We start from the raw sequence: 24800 nt of genomic DNA on the forward strand, positions 1-24800 counted from the left end.
GAACAAAATTTCGACAAGAAAATGTCTAATGATAAAGAGCTAATAAGTAATTTCTCAATTATTTTTCCAGCTAATTTTAGCCACATATGCAAAAGCTGATTTAGCACTGAGAAAACTGCAATACATAAATCATGTGAGAGACTACACTGACACCATGAGGAACTTTCAATTGGCATCTATTAGTACAGGTTTATCTTACAAACATGTAGAAACTATTGCAATTAAACACGTTTCAAAAGAAGCAATTAAGAAACTGCTGTAGGAATTCCTGTACTGAAATATATGTATTTCCTCTTATGGATGCATTGTTTTGCTTTTATTCATTTTGGAGGCTAAGATACACGTGTATACACCAAAGTCTCCCAGACCTTTTCATATTTCCTTCACAGAGACTGATGGTACCATTAACAAAGTCATCACCAAATTATTTCACAAAGTTTCAGTTCTAGAATGCATAGCAATGTTATTAATCCACATTTGGAAGATTTAATAAGTTGAGTTTTTTTTCTTTTTCCTAAATAATGCTTACTATTATATCTTCTTCCAATGTGAAAACCAGATGCTGGAGTAAATGTTTGCTCTACTGAGCAAGCCTTGCACACTATGGTGCATAACAGATGTATCAAAATGTATTTATGGTGCTCTGTGCTACAAGTGTCACCTAAATGACCTGCAAAAGATTCTACTGCTTTAAATAAAGCAGGTAGCAGAAGACTTTCCTCGGCCTTAGCACGGAAGGTAAATGATTATTGTCCCACTAAAATAAAAGTGTCTCCAATCCTTATTTTGAAAGCCTGGCAGTATTGAAAGTAATTAAACTATTTCTTTGTAGAGCTGGGTAGTTAAAAAAAAATAAAAGGGAAGAGTTGCTTTCAAAGCAATGCTGTTAAGCCTGGCTGATTCAAGGCAGATACAACTTTGAAAGAAATACAGCACAACTGCTGACTTCAGTTGGCTCACAAGATTAGAAACAACTGAAACCATCTGTTTGATGATGTGCTGTGCCAAAGTAGCTGCTATTGAAAACAAATAATTGAATTGGAACTGGATGTAATTATTTCTGCATAATTACCAATAAGAGGAGAATAAAATAACCAAGCTGTCTAGCCAGCCTGGGGTGCTACTAGAACATCAACAGAGAACCAAACTATCTTGGTACTGTCAGGGAGTGAATTAGATATATCCCCAGAATTTATGAGGATCTGGCTCTCAAAAAAAGGAAGAGAGGCAGACTTGGAGGTGGGTTGTGGTACCATCTCTTGAACTCCATGGTCTCTTAAAAAAAGGGAAAAGAATCATCATGCAAGAATGACCACTAAGAGAAATACAGACTTGAAACTTGTATCTGAGGAAAACGGATAATATTTTCAGTTGAAATTTATGTTTCAGCTCTTCAGCAATATGAGATCAGGTTGAGACCCTCTCACAGATGATACAAAGAGAAAACAAAACCAAGCTAATGTAGGCAGAAAGCAGAAATGAGAGTGTAAATTGAACCATCAGTCATCAGTTTCCCATGCCTGGAAAAGGTATGCAGGCAATAAGACTTAGAAAAAACTAGCAATCCTGGGTATTTGCCTCCCAGAGAGGGTGTGTTAGCTCCTCTAACCAAGAACCACTTCAATTTGAATGAGACATCATCTGCTCTAGTGTCATAAATAATACCAGTTAAGAAGACCATGGCCAACCCCTATCAAACTGGCTGAGAGAAGTTGGATATTCTCCAGATTAAAGAAAAAAATTGTGAAATTGAAGCCTTCAGTACCTAACTATATAAATCTACAGCTAGATGCATACCCACAGCTAGACTATACACACCCACACATTGAGATTTCAACAGCCTTTTTGTATTGGTTTCTCTACTAGAAAGCCAGATCATGTTATAAAGATCAGAAGTAGGCAACTTTAAACTAATTTAGGAATATAGATAAGGCATGTATTATATACAATTTATAGGGAAAAGAAGAGGAAGATGACTAGTCTCTGAAGCTCAGTGATCAGAGATGAAGCCGTAGCCTAAGCAATTTAAACAGACTTCCTCAAAGTACCAGTCCACTTCTCACAAAAAGAGTTGATGGAACTGATGTTGGAACTATCAAAATGTTCCAAGTAATCTCTTGAGGCTGCTTTTCAATGTCACTAGATTTACCCCTCTTCTTTGAACACTTTGCAATTAAAGCATCACCACCCTAGAAGATCCCCAGAGAGATGGAGCACTTCTTCTCTGTATTTTAAGCAAAAGGCCTTAGCTAGAGCGTTGCCCAAAAACTACTTACCCCAAACCCAGCATGTAAACCCTTTACATGTCAGGAGTTTGTGCTAGACTTTAGAATGCTGTTGACACTTCATAGAAAAGTTTAAAAGAGAACAAGCCCATTCTGTTTCAAGAGCTCTCATGCATTCTAGTGTCTCTGCCCACCATCTGTGTCACTGAACTGGATACTAGAAACATATAAAAACAGAGGTCTGGCTTTATGCCTGCTGGCTATTTCCCAAATTAAATCAATGCTCTGTACTGAAATCATATTCTCTATAGCTGATTATTTGTATGATGGTGTCACCTAGAGGCTCATCTCCAGTCCCAGCTCCCTTGTGGAAGACAGAGCGTTAGAATAGTTCACGGCATACGGTGTACAAAGTTTAAAGAAATAGCAAAAAGAGGGTGTGGATGAAAGGCATGTAAGAGGAATCATGGTGGATCGGGTGGTACTTTGCAAATCTTGCCTTTACAAGGAATGTAACAAGATGTTATATATCTAATATGTATAATGCCACAAGAAAAAAACAATGTTTCTAGAGGAAGTATTCACAAATGGATGAAATCCTTAAATGCAACAAATGCAGTCATCTCAACAACATTGTTGTGGATTATAAAAGACAGAAGACAAAAACCATAAATACATGTATAGAGAGAGAGATAAAATGTCCTATAGGGTTTCATATGAAATATGCAGTGGTCTTTAACTACAATAGGAAATGCATATTGGAGAAACTGCCAGAAAACAAACACCTTCAAATATATCTTTTAAATATGTGTATGAACACTTCCACAGCAAGCAAAATGGAGGCACAAAGCAGTCAAAGAAATAACTTGATTGACTGGCTGATCTAGGAATACTCAGTTCAAAGTCACTATTCTCATGTGATGTAAATTCTACCCAGGTAACACCAGGTGGCTGTCCTGTGGTCCCTGAGATGATACTTGAGTAGGCTCAGCTCAGTTTTTAGTAGCTGATTACTGAACAAGAAACATCACCCCAGATGCACATGTTCTCCCATATCCTCCTGCCCCCTCTTCCTTATTCAGCAAAAAGAACAGAATTAGCCTGGGTGGAAAACTTTCCACCTCTTTCAAATCTAGAATAATGTATTGTAGTCTATTACCAAGTTCATTGCTACTGCTGAATGAAAGACCACAAAGATAGTTGCACAATAAGGCAATGTGAATTTATTATAATGTAAATATGGATTTTGACTCCTGCCAAAATCCTTCTGAGTGAAGTTAATTATGGAGATGAAAAAAAATAATGATTACTTCATGGTGTTTTCAGCACTTCAGAACTTCCTTCTCTCTTTACAAAAAAGTAAAGAGAGAAGGAAGTATCTACTTCTGTATCAAAAGCAAAGGATTGTTTTCATGACAGGTCAGAGTAATAGGCCCTTGTCACAGCTTGCTACTCAAGTTAGAATGCAGAGATACTGATCCAATTTTCAAGTCTGTCCACACACATCCCTATAGCTCAAAAGCACTTGCACCAAAGAAACTGTTGATTTTTTTCTTGTATTTCACACAAACTCTTCCACATTCCTCTAACATTTAGGGTACTTCAATCTTTATGCATAATAGTAAAAAAAAAAAAAATCACCTGGCCAGCAAAAATTGATTTATAAATTGATTCATAGTTTCACTACTATCATTTGTGCAAAGTAATTTTTATCTTCCTCATTTTTATATTTGTATACATTTATATCCCAGACATTAGTGAATTCATACAAACAAATGGATAACTTAGTTTATTTAAAGCAATCTAAAGTTGGTATATACAAAGATGTGTATGAGATGCTCCAACTGATTTACCTACCTTGTGCACACATTCAAAGTCAAGTGGTTTGTATCATCTTTATCATCTTTTACATCAACATTCAAGTCAAAGGCTTCTTGATTTTGGACAGATCTGAGCCTCTGATCGGTGTGCTTTGTGTTGTACATCACATTCAGCTGTGGATTGCAAGTACAGACATCAGGTGACATATAGAGCAAATCAGTGTGGTTTAAACACCAAGTTGCTAGCACCATAACACCAGAGGAGTGTTCACATGAGAAAACACATGTTTGCACAGATCTGCTAGCCTATAATTGACTTGCTGACCTATAACTTGGACAAGCCCCTGTCATACCTTCATATTTGGACTGACAATTTTCCATTTGCTACCTGAAACCATTGTAGAAGGACTGTGATTTTCCAGAAGCACTTTTCATTCCCTTTTCTTTAGCCAAGCCAAATGCATATTGGGGTCTTGCAAGGGGAATAATTTTAGCCACTTTCTGCTTATTTTTCTACTAAAAGCAAAGAAGAACCCCCTCACCATGCTATGCGTTTTATCTGGATGACTGAGGGAATCATCTTTCATTTCTGATTTTTGCTTTTGTTGCCATGTCTCTCACTTTCTGAACAAAAATTATGCTCCCTCTTTCAATCTCTACACATAATTCCCATTGCCCTGCCCAACACTGCTGAATTTAGCATGCTGCATGAGTGCAGAGCCAGTTCTGCAGAGGCACTCAGGACAGCCATGGTGCAGCTGTGAAGATTTATCATGCACAACTGCTCCACAGGAGAAGGCAGTACCAAGGATGAAACCAATCTAGAATGCCTGCCAGTAGAAGGCACACAAAAAGCAGTGCCTCAACAATCTGTCACCATAGAAACAAAACTGTTTTAACTTTTGCCAGAAAAAGCTTAATGAATGGGAATTTACTGCCAAGGCAGGAAGTTCTGAAACCACATACTGAACAGGTCAATCAGCTAGCATTTTCATGGAATAAGCTATTGCTGTTATGGTCTGACATTCTTTTCCCTATTCCTCATGACAATAAAGGAAAACATGTTCACAACACAGAGTTTAATTAAAGCCGCCTTCTGTATACACACTCACGTTGGGGACAGAAGGCTATTATACAGAAACTCACATTAAATTAACAAAATGAGCAAATGCATTTCTTAAGTTTTAAAAGGCAACTGCCAAAGCTAAGGCAGAACTGGTCTAGTCTTGTATGTAGTGCAACCAGTTCTGGTGAGAGGCCCAAGGAGAGAAAATTAAAAGCTAGTGTTCTGCAGGAGAGTGATGCTTCAAATAGTAGCTGACGTTATCAATTGCACTACACTTCTAAAAATATTTATACATTTATAATCCCTTAATCAATGCCTATCCCTTTTCTTCTCCAACTGGTATCATAAATGAGCTTGACTGAGCATGTGAACTCAATGAAAACATCGCCAATATTTTCTGTTCATTTTGAGTACTCAACATCCATTCAAATGGTAATGGAGAAATATGTGTGCATTTCATCATGTTCCTATTTCAGTACCATCACACTAAATAACATTCAGTCCTCTGCCTAAGTCCAGCAAAAATACACTGAGTGGAAAAAACAGTCACTGTTTCCAGTAATGAGTTCAAGGAATTCTGAGGTTTTTTCCTCATTCCCTCTCTATACCTCATCAGGAGATTGAGAAGATCTTGTTCACCTATCCACTCTGCCCATACCCACCCTTGTTTGAGCCTGTCCACCCTCCCCTTGTTGCTGGTTCTAGATTTTAGTGGCATTCTCCTTCCTTCCAAGAAAGCACGGGCCATGCCAATTATTTTAGTCATGTGTCAAGTCCAGCTCACAGAAGAAACATGTTTCTTTCAAGACTTTCAGCAGGCCTCCTAAGGAAGACTGCTTCTTTGACTCCTTTCTCTAGAGCCTCTTTCATAATACCCCAACCCATCTTCTCTTCCCTCTTGCAGAGTAAGTGTCTTAGGTCATGCATGGGATATACCCACAATGGGATATACCTACAATGGAGAGATGAGCTAGAAAACTTCATTGACACCAGGACCAAAAGTAAGTAAATGGCTGCCTTTACAATCATAATATCCAAAATAAATACATTTTATGAGATCCTGAAGGGTCAGGAGTGAATGCACTGCCAACTTGCACCCAGAGACAGTGAGATTTCACAAAAAAAATTTTTTTTTTAAGAATCCATTCTGTTGGAAAAGCATGATGTTTCCATTAATGGATTTAATCTTGCGTTGTGTGATACTTAAATGAATTACTGTTTTGACATGCTACATTTGGCAAGAAAGCCAAATCCCAGAACAGTGACTCTTACCACTGTACTCTGATGGGCCCAACACAATGAAACCCAGCTGAAGAAATGTGATTGCAATGTCATATGCTATCTGATTTATTAAATCTGATCCAGACCTAGCCTATGTCTGGGAAAAGGAGAAATTTCATTCAGTGTCCTCAGTGCTCTTTCTTTTAGAATACCAGACTTGCCAAAGGAAGCAGAAGGAAGGAATTGATCTCAGCAAAGACAAGGTTTTGGAGGAACTACTCCAGGGTGTTAAGTGTAATATTCTGAATCAAGTCACAGCATCTCTGACTCTAAGCTTCAGGAAAAGAGGCAACAGCACAGTGACCTAAATGAAAAAGGTAATCTAGCCTTGGTTTGTGAACACCAGTTCTTTGTGAGCACATTTCCATATTCATGGAACAAACCAGGAACTTAAACCCTGGTGTTATACACCCCAGGGAATGCTCCACCACAGTCAACTGGCTATTCTTGGTGGAAGACTTCTGCCCAGTCTTCACCAGACATGCTAGCTTGAATGTGAAATTTTCCTGCTGGAAATAATGTAATTGGAACCAATGTGTTTTCACAAAAGGTATTATTTCAACAAATCAGTGTTTTCCAGCAAAAAACAATTTGCTGAAAAGTTTTTCATCAGCTCGCCTGACAAATTAACTGGCTAAATATCAGGAAGTATTTCTCAACAATGATTAGGGTTAAGTAGTCTTAACTGTTCTGGAGCCCCACTTTGTTACATTCCACACAATCACACACACAGGCACACTGAAACCACAGATGTGTGAACACAGTCCTGCTGAGATCTTCATTCCTATCTTGGCCTGCAAGTCTGAATCTAAATTATCCTCTGAAAGTTTTGAACTTTGCTGTAACTTCATTTGTACTTCTGGGAATTAATAATCATGGGTTGTGATTTATAGCACTGTGGGTTTTGCAGACTGGTGATGAATGAATGAGGTGTATCTCCAGATGCTGTTCACTGCAGTGAAGACTTCTTTGAAAAGGTGTTTTATCCCAAAGTACATTTACAACCATCACCAGGCTTTTTTTGCTTCCCAGATGCATAAGAACACTAAAGTGAAGGAGAGATTAGATGGAACTTGAGGTAGAGTCTGACCTGGCATAAAAACTTGGAGACACTCAAAGGTGACTTTGGATCAGTTTTCTCAAGTATGACTAGTAGTCCAGTAGGAACTCTTGTTTTGTGACATAGTCATCAATTATAAGTTTATACTTTCAATAAAATCAGTCTCTCATGCTCAGAGACTAGTATTTCTGCTAACTTTTCCAAGGTCTGCTCTTTCACCTGTGTGGTCACAACCAAATGCCATGAAGAGGGCACCAGGGAAGTGAGATCCACTGCTGACCATATCAAGTTAGATCCCATACTGTTTTCTGATTATGGTATTTCTCCTTCCACTTTCTGCCATGCCCACACTTTTGGTTGACGCTAAGTGTCTTTTACTGTTTGTAGTTTTCAGAATCTTTGACTTTTTCATGCTATTTCAGAACACTGTAAAAATTGCTGGAGAACCTAGCTGTAATAACCTCTTATTTTTAGTTTTTGTTGCTTTCTACTTCAAGGAAAATAATATGAATATGGATATGAATATGAAAGGAAAATAATTCTTATAACCAGCAATGCAATCTTATTCTGTATTGATCTGTGCCTTATTATGGTTTACCACAGGTTCTCAAATGAGGCATTTCTGCCTAGTCCACATATGTGTTTTACCCTGAACTCTGTGTCTGCCAGTGTACCACTGCAGCCCTTTGTCTTGCAAATGGACATTGCATCTCTGCAGGAGGACGGGGCTGCTTTGATACAGCTCTGGCTCATGAAAGTGCCCCAAAACTGTCAGTCATCCAGCAGTACTTAAAAGGCCACACCACTGGTCAGAAACGACAGTAATATATCCATATTTTATTCACAGCACTCTTCAGTTAGTGAAGTGCTTTGCTACTGATTTAAGACATTTTGGAAGACTGCTCCTATTAACAGGTTTTATAAAACTTCCAAAACACACCTTCCCTGCAGAAAGCATATCTTCAGCAAGAAAACCTACCTGACTGCCTGCATTGCCTACCTGAAAGACAGCAAATCCCATTCCCTCCGCTGACACTGTCATTGTCATTTGTTGTGCAGGGGGAATCTGAAAGAAAGATGAGCAAACCAGTATTTTCAAAGTACTTTCAGTCAGCAGACTTCACAAAAGTATTCCTCACTTTTTACAGTACCTCCTTAGTCTGAACCAGGAAACGGTTTCGAGTATCAATTGAGAATGTCTCTGGCATTTCCAAAGAAGGGGCTGTCACTGTTATATCCATTTCTGTTTTGCTTGCCACAGTGAGAGCTGCAAACAGACTCAAGGCTTGTAGAGCCACCACTGTGTCCTGTTGAGAGAAACAAACCCTTCTGTACTGAAAAGAAGCAGCCAGCACAACACACAGACCATGCCTTGGGGAGCTCGTAGTCCCTGCATTGACCCATTTGCTGATTATGCTGGAGCCTTCCTGCAGCCACCTCCCCATCTCTGGATTGCCCTGGCATGAAGATCCCAGCTCAGAAGAGAGAGCAACACAAGATAAGAAGTTAGCTACTGTGGGAATGGAAAATGAGGTGGGAGCCAGCCAAGGAAGTTTTCCTCTTGTGCAAGGTACGTGCAACACCTGACAAGCTGAAAGACACAACAGTCAGAATTACACACCAATCATGGAGAAAGACACAGAGGAAAGTAACGACATTGCTACTTTCTAGATTTATTTAGTGACTGTGCATTAAGTGCTCAGTACTGCACAGGAGTTTTTCAGGGTGCCTTGATCATTGATGCAAAAGCTACAGGTCTGAAAAATCATTAACACTAATTTTAACAAAAGGCTGAAATGAATTTTTATCAGACACTCAGCAACAACTTCAAAGGGTTTCAGCCCAGTTCACCCTCTGTATTTGATCCAAAGGTTTTGTGCAATTGTTTAACCACTGCAGGATATACTTATAAACACACAGTCATATATGTAATTCTTTTTTTCATCTTTGTGTGTGATTGTAGGCTTCGCTCTCCAGGTTTTGAACACAAGAGGCAGTGTTTGAACGTTTGGTCCAGCCCAGTTTAGGGAATGAGAATTTTAACATCCACTATTTTCTGGAAAGAAACACAGTAATCAAATATATGTGTCTAATCTCAGGGATTTTTACTGTTCATGCAGTTTATTTTGCACCTATTTTTAACCAGTCAGAGTGGAGAAATTGGCCTTTCAGACTTGGCGTACAGATGCTTTATTTATCATTAGGCCTCTTCTAATAACAAAACTCTAACATAACAGGAATTCATTCACTACAACATGGTGACTGTGCCATACCTTAAGGGGCTAGTACGGGCTTACTATTCACTGTAACTGATTAAAAAACCATTCTCCTTCCCATGCCACATCCTTGTCTGAGATGCCCTGCTTCACTGATTTCTTAAAATGCAGAAAGATCAGCTGATTAGCAACTGCAAATTCACAGTAAACTGTATCATGTATACAGATTATGGTGAATTACTACACCCTAACTTATAAAGCATCACACATACAACTTAATGCTTTCCTCCTTATTGTTCAACAATATATTAAGTTTCTTATGTAATAAACTCACGGAAGGAAACACTCCAAACATTATTTTTTAAAGCAAACTTAGCAGCTAAGTAAAAAATTATGGAGTAATTTCTACAAATTCAAAAAGGCATCTAGCAAGACATTGGAGCAATTTCAAAATCTAAACAGTTTAGACTATGGAAGAACAAAAGGATTAAATTAATTTCTTAATTTCACCCTCAAGGGTAAATGATAGATTTTCAAACTTCCAAGTGAAATAGGTTTCTGGAGAATAGAGAAAAGCTTTTTAAACTCATTTAATGCTTCAATCAACCTCTCCAAATAATAAGCAAGAATTAACACATTAAGCAAATAATAAGCAAGAATTAACACTCAGAGGAACCAGGCTGGTTCTTAAATTGCATTTTACTCAGAACACATTTCTCTCAGATTAATACCAACCAACATCTGAAAATAATGAAGGATAGGCTGTACACCTTGGTACCAGCAGCATGATGAAATGTGACATTTTACTGTGACCAGCATTTGTAGTTAATTTAAAATCTGGTTTAAACCAATGCAATCCAAAGTACTATCTAATTTTTTGGATGGCAGCACAGCTTACAAGACGTGGCTTCAGTAACATGGAAACCTCCTGGAGATAGTGAAGATATTCCAAATTTCATGGCCCATCAAAAGTCTATGCAATAATAAGGACAAAGTACATTAGTAAGTTAAGATCAGCTGCCAGAAGACGGATTAGGTTAGGCTGTTTTTCTAAAACCTACTCCCTTTAGTAAAAGGCTCAGTTAATAGCCTTTCAGGAGTCTGAGGACCCGCACATAGTAAAAATAAAAAGAGGCTTCTCTCCTTGGAAAGGAAGTAAGCATATACATTCATCATACTTGTTTCAAAAAATATGTTTAATTACTTTTCCACAGGCACTACTATTTCTTCTTAATTTGTTATTAGTACATTATATAAAGAAGGTTTCCCTCTAATTCTCTTTTTTATTAGACTTGCCAAAAATACTAAAACTGTCAGTCCAGGAGTAAGATGCCAATAATGCAAGCTGGTACATAACCAAAGCTGTTACAGCAAAACAGAACTCAGTAATTATTGTGTAAGAATGGTTCTTTTTAGTTTTGAATTATACACTGCTTTTTAGAAAGTATAGCAAAACCCCTTAAGACAAGGTATTACCTGAGTAGATGAAAATCCCCCAAGGTGATTTCTTTGATGACTTAACCATTTCATAATAGGGATCCCTTCAGCTAATCTGTCTTGATGAAAGTGAGAGAGCAGAGCGTATGCTGCAAGTTCAATATCAATGGATCGTGGTTGCCATGAGTCAGAAATTTCAGAAGCAGGTGTTACCCAAAAACGAAATTCTCCTGTAAAAGGAACCAACAATAACCTGATTCACAGACTGAAGTCTTTGGATTTCTGGGAAAGTCTTAGGGGAAAACTCTTCATTAATGGTTACACATGGACTCTGTGGGATCTATGATGTTGTGTTAATGTTTAGGTGTGGGTTCCATAAGGTACTTCCTCAGCAATGTCTGAATCTACCAACAAAAAAAGCTGGAGTCTAAATAGTCACTCAACTGATTTCAGTGAACTTTACATTGATCCTTTCCTTGTCAGCCTGAAGTGCTCACATAAAGAAGCCTTTCTGAAAGGCCACCTTGTTGTTCTAGTGCTCCTTTCTCTCAGGACCAGAGAAGGCATCTCAGGCAGCACAGCTGCTCAACAGACTCATTCTTGAGTAAAGCCTTCCCAAAAAAATGACTTCTCTTCCAAGAAGTGACTGTCCAAAAGGCCTAACTCTGTAAAGACAGATGGACATTCAAAAGGCTCCCTTGCCTACAATACAAATTCCTTTGGATTCTTCATGAAAACACTTACTATTTTGAGCCAAAAACTTCCATTTCCTATACTCCATATGGTCTGTTCTTCCCCTAAATTAGGAAAAAGAATTCAACTGAACTTGAAAGAGGTTAAATATACTGAGATGATAGGTCCCCAGAGAAAGTGCAACAGACCTCTGCATTGCCTTACAGAAATTAGAAAATTCACCTCTTCTTTCTAATATTCATTGCTCCCCAATACCCTCCTGATCTCTCCAAACTACACTGGAAGAGTGAACTTCATCCATCTCTCTTTAAACCAGGCTGATCATATGAGGTGCATAATAAAACAGGAAAACTGACAAGCCATGTCCTTCAACAGCATCACAGTACTCCCATATCAGGAACACACTAACTGAGACTGAAGGCCCAAGCCTTGTTGTGAATTGTCACTCATTTGCGGACACTTCTTATTAAGGCTGTCTCCGGACTTCTTAGCTAATTCTCCATATCGTACTCTGAACAGATTTGAATTCTGAGCACAGAGCTGTAGATATGTGATAGACATTTTTAAATTTGACAAAAATCTATCTGTACAACTGTGTGAGATATTTGTGCAGTACCTTGGCGTTCTGCTCTCTGGTTCAGCATATTCAGTGCTTCCTTCGCTCTTGGACTTTTTGCCCAGGACAACGCATATGTCACAACTGCCAATGTGTAATTATCTGAAATGCCTTCTTCTAATTTATCTTCTAGAAAGTTTGTAGCAGTCTTGATGGCATAAGCATGCTGGAAATTAAGATAATATTGAAGAATGTACAGTGAATAAAACCTATCTTGGAATTGAAAAATGTAAAAGACAAATTTGTACTGAACCAGAGAAATTATTGGCCCCAAACTACAGCCAAGAAACAATGAAAATCCCTTTCAGAGTCACACACGAATCTCAAAGGCAAGCCTTTTGATCTGGCACTGCCTTTATGAAAATGAATAATTTCAATTAAATCAACTGGAATGGCTTAATATTTTTAAGTTCCCCGGAAGAAATTTCTTTCCAAGTTCTTGGACTCAAGTCATGACAGTACTCTTGCCAACAGAAACTGCCTTTAGATTTTGCAAATATAAAACTGAAGGGCTTAACACAACTTTGCATTGCTTTGAATAGGTAAGGAATATTTAACACAATGAGGTTTGATTTTGTCTAATGTTCAAATATTCCTCTATTTCTATTAACTACCAAGTGTTTGCCAGGTCTCCTGACTATGAATCATATTTATGAATTCCAATACCTGTTTATCTGGGAACCCTAGGAGAGATGACATGATGTAAGCTGTGAGAGTAATTGGATTGTTGGTGCCTCCTTGAAGATCACTGTGTAACACTTTCCCAGGCTCCTGGAACTCTCCATTTATTTTCTGATGACGGACAATCCATTTAGCTGTATCCATGAGCACCTCTTCATCAATATCTATGAATGGACGGGCTTGAAGGAAACATCTCAATACAAAAGCTGATAACCTTGGGGAAAAGGTTCATCAAATAAGTCAAAATCAGCCATGCATTACAGCTTCCTCTGTTTCAGATTATATAAAAATAACTATAAAGCATAAGGTGTTCTACACACCCCTACCAAGCAGAGCAAAATGCATGCCTCACCCAGATAAGCAAGTAGGCTAAATTTAATCCACCAAAAAATTAAGATATGTCCTTTTTCCTGAAGATCACCCCTTCTGCAGCTATGTTTCAAAAATAAATACAGAGTATAGACTCTGAGTCTGCCAGCACAAGCGTTATCTTTATTCAAACATTGCTCTCCTGCTTTCTGCCACTACACAGAAGTTATAATTTACAAAGTAATGCAGCAACAGGTTTGATGTTAATTATCAGCACTATCCCTGTAATTATATCCTTGAAACAACCTTTGTTTTATTATTAATCCCACATTTTCCCTCGACTCCCTGCTCCCCAATTGTGCATTCATGTAACTTGTCACTGCACTATTTAAGTACTAGAGTTGCCAGTACAAATAAGCAATCTTCATCTTCCAATCCATCAATGTTGAGTCAAAGGCAAATCCTGCTGATGTCAATGAAAGATGCCCACTGAGTCCAGAAGAAAGTCTCATTCAGTGGCACAGGCACAGAAGCATGTACTGAAATATGTCAGTACATCTAAAGAGAGCAAGGGTTAGCAGAACAAAGTGCTGGAACCTCTCTCTGTTACCCACAACTATGCTCTGTACGCTTCCTGGAGTGAAACTCAGCACTGAAAAGACTTTTTCAGCTGTGTTTACAGTCTCAATAAAAAGGAAGCGTGACAGATGCAAGTAGAACAAATTTTTGCCACCAGTAACTCTGTTCACCCCCTACAAAATGTCTCAGTCAGTCTTCAGCTTCCAGTATGGAGATAACTGATAATCTGATTGAAGCAGCAATGATCACACAGCCCTAAATGGTTTCAGTCAAGTGCAAGAATAACTATTTTAATTGTTATTCTTCATTCCTTTGAGGAAAGCAACAGAAAAAAACTTTCAGACTAAACTATTTCCCTGGTTAAAATAATTCATCATTCCTTTTTTTCCCCCCAAAATTAAAAAGCCTTGCCCTAATAATGCCTTTGGCAATATGTTATCCATCAAGAAAGACTTAGAGTTGGCCTAAACACCTAATGAAAACCAGGCAGAAGGTTAATACAGCTGGAAACTTTTACCAGCTTCACAAAAACTTTTCAGATGCAGGGAAAATATCTAAAAAACTAAAATTCCACAATGATTCTGGCAGAACTACTCACCATGTGCTCCCAGAGGGATCTTCATTTCCAAAGGCACTAAAAGAGCCATCATCCCTCTGGAAAAGCAGCTCTCTTTGGTAGCCTGAAGTGGAAAAGTAGAGACAGGTATTGAACACTTTCCTCTCATGTGGATTCCTGCACAAACTGGAACTGAAACTGCTGGTATGAACCAAGGCACTTTCTAAGGCTGAGAAGGGCAATACTTAAGCTTGTGTTTCATAAAAAACCTCACAAATATGCAAGGACACACAAAACCATGTAGAAAATGGTGAGGAAGTGGGCAGCAATAGGAAGGATCCATCCACAAAAGGAGAACCAGAAACTCCTGTGGCTGCTCATCAGCTACCCAACCAGTGCAGAGATGTGCACACCCAGGGGTTCCAGGAACACAGTAGTGAGAGCAGAGCAGAGATGCAGCTACAGCTCATTGCTTCATCATTCTGGGGATCTTGTGTACCTACAGAAGTGCTCCATCTCTACAGCACAAGCAAAAATTAAGTGTTTTCCAACTGGAAGGCCAAGGCTACAAATGCTGCTGGAAAACCAGGCCTCCTCTTCAGGTGGCTTTTGACAAATCAATAGCCTTGCTATCAGAAAAAGCAAGTTGAAAATTGGTTGTTCTGAAATGAGTGAAAAATTTCAAAAGACCTGAAGATCATGAAATCCTGAGAACAACCATTTAAAACGTTACTCTAAGCTTTGTTCAATATCCTGAACAAGTGCAGCTATCTCCTGACTGCAGGGCATCCATAATAAAAGGCTCACTGGCTGCTCACAACCAGCAGCAGCATTCTCACTCATAGATGATTTCTGTACAGAACCAGTGTTCATTCATGGTAGAAATGAAGAGCTTCCTATGATGTGCTACTCACTGTAGTTTCTGGTATCTAAAGCCTTTCTTCCCTTGCATTTTGCCTGCCATTTGTGAAGCCAGAATAGTAACAGCATCTTTTCATTTCATAAAACATCTTTTCTTTTCCTCCACTTTGTCTTTTCCCTTGGTTTGACTATTTTAGCTATTATAATTAAGAAAGTATACTCATTAATTGAAGACCTGATAGATACAGACACAATATAGAATCAGACAGGCAGAAAGAAAATCTCAGGCAACCATCAGTAAGTCCTTCACAAATTAATGAATTCACACAAATATGTCCTGTGAGGTCCATCCAGCTACAACTGTAACAACATCCCTGAAAAATGTTCCTTGTTTTCACTGATAAAGGATTAATCATCCACTTCCATACCATCCTGACTGTAGATACACAGTGAGTGAACCATACTCCTAATTACTGAGGAACAAATAGCCTGGTCCCTCAATCTAAGTGCCAGTATAAGATGAATTCCTAGCCATGGTCTGTCTGTAATAGAAGAGAGTGAGAAATAAAGCTGTAAATCTCTAACAGTATATCTGGGTACCTTCCCATTAGCAAGAAATCTAGCTTTTAGGTCTTCTTTAGAAGAATTTGCAATCAAAATGTTTTCTTTAATACAGGGGGTTTATTATGTATTTAACATGACAGTGGTTAATTATGTCACTAAAACTGGTGAATCCTTCAGATACTGACATACCCATCATCTCAATTAATGATACTAAGTAAAGCACTCTTAAATGGAAGGAAAAAGAAGGAAGAATGAGTGGCATTTCTCACCAAGAAAAGCAAATTCACTGTCAAAGTTGTAAGAGGAGCACAAATACACGTATATATACAGACTGCTTCCTCTTCAAAAGTATATGACTGCAAGGTCTGAAAATAAGGTTTTCTGCTTCTCTGCAGAACTGGCAATATACAGCAATAAGCAATAATCACCATCCTGCTGGTAGTGTAGAAGCACTAGACTACAGCTTTCAGCCTGCTTAACAGAGACTGCTGGGCACACAGGCACAAATTCATCTCAGAGCGTGAGCTGGGGAGGGATCAGAAAGATGAGCAGAACCAGAGGGAGAGAGATCACTCAGCTATTTCCTACACTCTGCTTGCTCTTGTCTCCGTGCCAGCCCTGCTGCAGTCACGCAAGAGTCTCCCAGCAGGAGCATATCTACCACGGGAACGCTGGAACAGGAGAGCCAGGGGCTCCCGCGAGCCGCCGCGCTCGGCCCAGCGGACACTCAGTCACATGGGCAAAGCAATACTCCAATGTCAACACGTGGAAGGAAAAGAGGGATCCTGTTATGAAGATGGCCACTGCTGTTCTCAGAGGGCTGGCTGGAACCCAAGAGAGGTAAGAGGCTCGCTGAAAAGAGCTCACAAGGCTCCAAGAGGAATGTATCAGGACAGAAAGGACTTCAGAAAGATGTGAAAGATCCAAAGGATCTCACCTTCTACACGGCTTGGAAATTCTGCTCAAAATCCTTACCTCTTTGGGTCTAACAACAAAGCTTTTAGAGTAACCAGGTTTTTTTTTTCATTTCAGAAAAAGTGATTTGAAGATGGGATTTATCATTAGCACAATTAAGAAATGTGCCTAAAAGGCAACTTTTCTTTGGCTTTGTCTTTGTTCTAAGTAAATGAAACTGCTAAAATAAAGATCATATAGCAGTTTCTGCTAGCTATATGATCCCTTCTTCTCACAAGTATTTAGCCATAAATTAATTATATTTACTTCAGATTCTGAGGTTACTTTTTTAAATACTTGGTGAATTATGACATGTGAAATAGTCTGTTTTCAATTAAACTTCATAACAATCCTTTCAAAAACTGAGCCTATAAAAATTGCATCTTAAGCTAAAGTTAATTTCAACTTAAAGATAACACTTGAAAAAATAATCAGTGCAACAACAGAAAACAATTATTAAAATAAAGCAAAAAAACCCAGAATATTTATAGATTGTGGCTCTTTTCTACGTTAAGGTTACAAATATTTCAGCACACTTAATATTCTGGCACCTACAGTGTTAAAAACGCATACCTCATTTCAGAGCCTCAGAAAAAAGTTAAGAACACAAAACAATCTGTATGTAAGTGACATTAAACCTGTAATTTTCATTTGCTTTGAAATAACTGAAATAAATCCACTATTGCAAAACTTGAGAAAACTATGGTACCAAAGCTCAGTCTTAAAAGAGTGACAGATTGCTTACAAACTTCAGAGCAGCTGTTTACATAACACATCTCTTCCTCCTCACTGTACTTTTCAACTAAACCATGTAGTAGGAAGGGTTTAAAAAAAACATCATTTAACTGCTTTGACAGAAAACTGGAATCCTGATGAAAGGAAAATTTATTTTGAGCTGTGCCTTTTCCAAGGGAAATGTCAACAACTTTAAAAAATCAAACAAAAAAGACTTAGAGAGAGTAAACAAGAATTGAAAATGTCATCACGATGCCTTAGTAGGGGTGTGGCTCACATGGGGCTGGTGTCACTGCTCTCTGAGAAGCAGGCTCATGAGACTGACTCATGGCAAGTGTGGGACACCACAGTCAGACACTGTCTGATCCAAAAGCCAGAGTGCAACTGTGGTCTCCAAACTTTGTGATGTTCTGGAGTATCTCCCAATTCAAATATATAGCAATTTCCAACTAAAATTTTCCAGCTTTTGATTTCTAGCACAGAGTTCACTTCTGACCAAGCCTAAAATTTGTGTGGGCAAAAAAGCCAGCTGTGAGATCAAATGCCACTCCTTGAGCTCTACAAGGACACGTCAGGTCAGGATGTGTCACTGAAGATGTGGCATGAATACCGTTCACTCTACTGACTGACTCATTTGAAACTGCTGTGCCTCAGGCAGAGATCAGAAATGTTTGATCACATGTGGTTTATCAAACAGAAGTAATAACCATCTAGGAAGTCCGTGTGAATTACCTTCTAAAAATGCATTTCTCAGATGAAAAAAAGCAATCATACAAAACCAACAATTTTTTCTGAGAAAACTTGCCCTTGTAAACAAAATAACTTGCTGTCTAATTCTATCAACCCAGAATAAAGAGGAAGAAAAAGAAAAAATGGGTTTCTCTTCCAGTTCTCATGACAAAAACTGAGCAGTATTTCAAACACCAGAGGCAGAGTCACAGAAATCTTTTTACTAGGAAGAGCTCTTAAAAATCTAACATCTTTATTTTATGCATACAAACCTTTTCTCATAAATGTTACTGCTTTTGATTTAATATCGTCTCTCAGCTGTCTGGTTTTAGTCAAGTATTGCAAAATATAAACATTGGGAGCAAAATTGATCATATTCTGTTCACCACAGCCATAAGGCATCTTAATCAATGATGACAAACCATTGATAGAAGGCCCCAGTAGATCACCTGAAAGATAAAATTCAACCAAAATAAATTAAAGCTTATTGCAAATAAAAGCATACCTCATATATAAAGGGTGGTATAATCTAAATTGGGAGAAAATATGATATATTAGGAATGTTTCTACTAAACACCTCTAAGCAGGCAGAAAAGATACTTCATCCACTAATCCACTTTATGCACACTGCTGCAGCTCCTTACAGACCTTTTCAATTACAGAGTAATTTCAAAGAGTTGCCATTTAAAAATGAAAAAGAAAAAACCCCAAACCAAACAAACAAAACCCTACATAACCAAAATCTATTTAATCCAGCAAAATGTAAACTTCATTTATTTCTTCTCTCACCTATAGTTATCAAAGCCTAGGTGTCACAGTAAACAGTTAGTCAGGTTATAGTTACCATTCTGCAGACACAGTAATTATAACAGGATACTAGAAAACTTTGCAGGACCTTCCTGACCAAAATCCAACTCTCTAATTCTGAAAATAACTCACAAATGTCATATTGTCATAAATTAAACAAATTAAAGGAATAAAACAATCAATCCATAAGGTCTAACTATGTTTAGCCTAATGCATGATGGTAAATTACTGTGACTTAATGATTCAACCTACTTATATTGCAGTTAAATAAAAATTAATGCCTTCCCTAAAGGTAGAAACAAAGTTAATTCTTACCAACAGCAGTGACCTGCACTCTCTCACTGTCACTTACAACATCAGAAGGAAAAGTGAATTCCAAAGTTTTTGACACTGCTTGTCGTTTATTCCCAGTCAAATCCAAAAGGACTGTCTGAGAATATGTCTGTTCCAATCCTTCAGCCTATAAAGATAAAGACAGGGATTCTGAGTATCCTTCTGTAGGTGATCCTGCCCTGAAGAGGAAGGTCATGCTACTCCCTTCCAACCTCAGCCATTCTTCGGTTCTATCATCTTAAGCTTTTATTGCAGGATGAGATACACAAATGTCCACCACTGAAATGGAGCCTAACATGAATCAGACTTAGATATCCAAAGCTAGGCAAGTCTTATCAGTGTCTGGTTTATCAGACAGTCTGGAGGCTAAAATTCCACCTGTAGCAAAATACAGAAATTTTAATCTAAAATAGATTAATAATAATTAATAAATAATCTGAATGAAAGCCAGATGTATGGCAAAATCGATTGCACTTATCCAAAACAGTCACCAGGTCCACTCTGCAGAGGTAGTTAAATCAGCTGCAGCACCAGGGGTTCAGTGATACACAAACAGCTTTCACCTTGCTTTCAAGAAGCATTGGACAAACTATCTGTAGTAGAACAGATCTATGAGCTCATTCCTGGAAGGGGTTCTAAAGAATTTTAAAGCACTTCTAAAAAATTATTTTATAAGAATGTTTTCTACTTAAAGCCGCCTGACCCTAACCCAACCAAACAGAGTGAGGCAGACAAGTACACTGGTTTGCCTTTTTGCTCTACTATGTAGCCTGTTTTGGGGAACAATTTACTTCAGGAACAAGGGAAGCAGCAGACTGTTTACCTTGACTATAACTTTCTGGATAACAGCATCAGAAGCAGCAGATGATATTGCTGTCACTTTGATGGGAATCTCTCCCAGTTGTTTTGGCTTGATTGGGAATTGAACAGTTTTCCCATCTTCACTCGGTACAGATACAGATTGTTGATTTGTTGTAGCATTTATTTCATTGGATGTTAGAATAATTTCAAAAGCATCATTCATATCCAGGATCACAGTAACCTGAAAATACAGTAAAATTTACAACACAAAGGGTTAATTTTGAAAAGGTGCTTTCATAAGCTGCCACCCTTTTTGGGTATAGAGAAATAGGTCTGCCCACTGAAGAAAATACACCAGTTCTCACAAAGAAAGACATGGTCTCCACCAGTGAGGAAAACCCTGCAATATCTAGTAACATTCAAAGATAAAGAGATTGTTGTTACCTCAGCTTCTTCTTTCAAATAGTTAAAGATGTTCACTTCCAAAATGAACTGCTCTCCTCTGATGACAGAATATGGAAGGTTCAGGAAAATGAAAAAAGGCTGAAAAACTTCTAGCTGCAAAACAAAATCAGTCATGAACCCTTACAACCAGAGACTAGAAAGAAAATTACTATACAGTGTGTCTTCCAATCACTTTTAAATTCAATGACAGAGTTTAGTTGTACTCTACAGCTGACAAAACATATTACTGCAGGGCTGAAACAGAAGGAGAAGATGCTTCTGGTCATTAACATCTTTAGAGACACCACTCAGATGAGCGCTGCCAACAGCTTTGACAGGGCAGTCCCAACAGAGGCAACTGAATTAGGACTAAGAGAGTATCATTTGGCAAGTTTGGAAGCTGTGATCTGTCCTGAGCTCTCATTAAGGTAACTGAATTGCCTTGAGTACACAAGTAATGGATCAATGTCAGTTGACCTATCTTCATGTCAATACACTAGTAACTAATAACTGCCTCACCCAATTTTTGTAACTAAACAACACAATATTTACAATGTTGGGTTTTTATTTAGTAAGATTAATCTTAGCAAAAGTTCTGTAGTTATACTTCTAAAAATACATACTATAGTAATTAAAATATAAACTGCAGAAGTATACCAGCAAGCAGTTTCTTTTTTCTGTGAACAGAGAATTTTGGAAGAAGTCTTGCCTCTAAGAAGTCAATGGTAAGGTCTCATCAAGCTGAGTGGGATCAAAATTTCACTAAACATCTTTACAAAAAGAATGGCTGAGCCATGCTATCCTTTATTATCAAAATGTCAACTAAAAAGTGCTTTAATTCAGTTTGCATTTAAAAATATCTTCCAAGTGTTTTGAGTTTCAGAAACAAAATTTCTGCAGCTTTTTTTTTCTAGCTAGCAAATATTCCAATGCTTTCTCAAAAGGAAAACAAAAAGTTGTTTGCTAAAGCTCTCAGCGTCATGAACTTCTTTAGATATTAAACATTAGAGAACTTCTGATGGAGACGTTTTGGTTAGTTCATAGTAAAGGTTTTCCCTACGTACCTATTTTCTTTGTCTTTTTTGTTTTACTTTTCTTTAAAACTGAAGTTTTACACTCAGGAATATGCCAGTATATTACAAAAATACAACTGAGTAATATTACTGACACTCTGTGTAGGAGAAGTCAAAATAAAACCATGATGCAAAGCAGTACATGACATAAAGCACGCAGATGCCATTTATTTCCCCCATTACATTTTTCATGGCTTGCTTTTACTTGCTTCTCTGTATGGTACTGATTAACATGTTTCAGCCATATGGAGCTCTAAGAACAACCTAAATGTCCCAACAATAGTGATGTACTGAACAGTGCACGGGGGTGATTATAGCTAAATTATTATCTCAACATCTGTTCTACTTGGAGCCTTCTCACATTTGAGGATGAGAGGCCAAGTGTGTATTTCCTTACAGTTTTAATCAGAAAACTATTCCTCTTTCTGCCCCATCTCTGCCAAGCCAAGTGAAAGAAACAAGAATCAAGATTCCAGTCTCAAAGGAGCCTTAGCCACAAAATCCAGATTGGGCTCCAAATTCTGTAGTGAAATTCAGATCAGGATGTTCAAAGCACAAGCTCTGTGTCTGGTGTAGCAGCCAACTGTGGAATCTGGACCTAGATCTCTGCTTGGATCTCAAAAATTGCCCCTCCCCAAGAATTTGAGGGCATGAGAACTTGAATGGGTAAGTTGGCTGCCTTCAGGCTATGCTTACACTAGTCCAGGAACCAGGATGGAAATCTACAGCCCACTACCACAGTCTCAACCTTTCTAAACTCAGGTATGGAAGTGGAGTTGTCTCTGATAGGAACATAATTTCTCTAGGATCTTTACATGATGAATGGACAGATTAGTCTGTGTATGTAAAATACAAGCTAGAAGAGACTTCAAGAATTAATTCCTATTTTAAACAGGCTAAAAAACTCTCTAAGTAGTGGTTTCCTTGAATACAGAGTGATCCTAGGACAACTGCAGTTGTTCACTGGGAACCTCAGGTTAGAGATCTAACCTGAGGGCTGTTGAATTTAGCTTAAATTGCTAAACTCCTCAAACACTTGGAAGCAAGAAAAGAGCCTCAGGACACAGGAATTTGGGAGCAACAAATTCCTTTGTGGACACTGAGAGCTAGGTATCCCATGCCAGCTCTCAGTGTCCACTCTGCCCCTCAAGCTAAGTCACCCAAAACTTGGCACCTATCACGGAATGGTTGTGATAGGGAGGAACCTCTGGATGACATCTAGTCCAAGTCCCCTGCAAGTTTACCCAGAGCAGGTTGTACCTGTGTTTACTCTAGGGCTGTTTTTGACAGATAAATTTAGCCTTAAATCACCCCTCCTGCTCTCCCTCCTGGGGTAAGCATTAGCCGTAAGTGTTAGCAGAGCAGCAGACAAATGCCTCTCACATCCCAGGCAGTCTGTGCACCCCTCACTGCATGAATTACCAACTCATAGACTGCTCTCTGGGCAGAGCCAAGAAAACATGGAACAACAGTGTTCCCAAAGAGTCATTCCACTGTCCTACATACAAAGATTCTGAAATGGGCACATCCTGGAAGTACTTTAACAAAAAAACCTCTCCAACAGAAACAGGCATCCAAATATCTGTGCGGAGTCTTAGAAGAGCAGGAAGGGAAGGCAGATACAGTCTGACATAAGTTTTCAGTGATGTTTTCTCTACAGCTTGAACACACACAGGCTCTCAATCTCTTCATTAGTACAAGGAGATGCTGCTGTTAGAACTAAATCAGAGAGTCCAGCAGGAAGCTGCAGTGTGACCAGCCCTAAAGGAGAGCTCTCTAGTGAGATGGTACCTCCAGCGGAGCAGTCGTCACTCCGAGCCCGCCGCTTTCAGAGACCACAAAAGCACTGGCTACCCAGGACGTGATGGTGTCAGGTACAATGGCATCCACTGTGGTTTCTGGGCCAGATCTGATGGCAGAAGGGGAGAGCAGACTTTCAAAACCATCCATTTACAGACATCATGAAGTGGACACATATGTTTCAAATGCATGAAAAATTAAGTCCAAATTCCTGGAAAGAAAAGCTGCTCATTATCCATTTTTCCTTTTCTAACCATTTAGAAATACTGTGATGGGATCAAAATTATTTTAAAAATTTAAATTATTTTAAATTACATGAATTGAAGGTAATTACACTGGATCACATTACATGTAATCCACTTTTACAGGTCGTTTTAAACAATCCCAGGTGATGGTTGTTTCCTGAACTTCTCAGCTGTAAAAGAATACAAGATTTGTTCTTCACAATGCAGGTCAGATTTCACCATCACTTGACAGTTTGATCTATTCACTGAATTAGGTGCAGATAGCAAGAGATTTCCCTTTCTGGGCTAATCACCATCTTTTTATATACTGTAGAGAAAAAGGCTAGGTCTCCCTATCCATTATCTCCCTATTTGTAAAAGTAAGAGTTTATTCCTTTTGTCTTCAGGATTTTTATCTAACTTCTATTGAAACGCCTAGGCCTTCAGTCATAATCCTCTCTTGTGCAGTTGTACAACTCCTCATTTCTTCAATCTCCAATCTCACTTGTGGCCTCTAGGTGGTAGCAGAATATAAATCTACATTTCTAAGCAGTGTTCTTCAGCACTGGCATAGAATGCTGCTGAAACCTACCAAAAAAAAAAAAAAGGCAAATGCAAATTGCTTTCCTTTTGCTTCTAACTTTTACCTCGTTTTAGTGTCAATCCAAAGCCAAGTCTCTGGAAAATGTGTTCTCACATAGAGACTGCTGAAATCAGGAGGGCCATTTTTAGATACGGGCATATCATCCCCGAAACCATCCTCTATAGGTATCATTCCACCATCTGCAAAATAAAAAATACTGTCCTACTCCAAATATCTACATTTAGAAAGCTCAAATAAATACAGTTAAGAAAAGTTAAATTAATATATTGTTTGGAGTCTAATCTATAGCTTTGTTACATATTTGGGACTCTGGGAATTTTTTATTCTTAAAA

The 24800-nt window shown here is 38.4% G+C and overlaps 1 protein-coding gene across 1 annotated transcript in view; it reads right to left on the bottom strand.

Moving 5' to 3' along the window:
* CD109 (CD109 molecule) overlaps positions 1–24800 on the bottom strand; it is a 71696-nt gene that overhangs the window by 8984 nt on the left and 37912 nt on the right. Inside the window, exons 18-30 of the mRNA XM_071444680.1 lie at positions 24512–24647; positions 23632–23749; positions 20768–20881; positions 20346–20564; positions 19505–19649; positions 18655–18831; positions 14582–14663; positions 13081–13309; positions 12415–12580; positions 11145–11335; positions 8604–8759; positions 8453–8518; positions 4083–4219 (exon numbers count right to left, since the gene is read on the bottom strand). Of these exons, the coding sequence (XP_071300781.1) occupies positions 4083–4219; positions 8453–8518; positions 8604–8759; positions 11145–11335; positions 12415–12580; positions 13081–13309; positions 14582–14663; positions 18655–18831; positions 19505–19649; positions 20346–20564; positions 20768–20881; positions 23632–23749; positions 24512–24647 (1936 nt within the window). The remainder of the gene's footprint in view (positions 1–4082; positions 4220–8452; positions 8519–8603; positions 8760–11144; positions 11336–12414; positions 12581–13080; positions 13310–14581; positions 14664–18654; positions 18832–19504; positions 19650–20345; positions 20565–20767; positions 20882–23631; positions 23750–24511; positions 24648–24800) is intronic.

This window comes from Agelaius tricolor, unplaced genomic scaffold, assembly GCF_023055355.1.
Source record: "Agelaius tricolor isolate 1412-34295 unplaced genomic scaffold, bAgeTri1.0.p SCAF_1, whole genome shotgun sequence".
In the NCBI taxonomy this organism is placed as follows: domain Eukaryota; kingdom Metazoa; phylum Chordata; class Aves; order Passeriformes; family Icteridae; genus Agelaius; species Agelaius tricolor.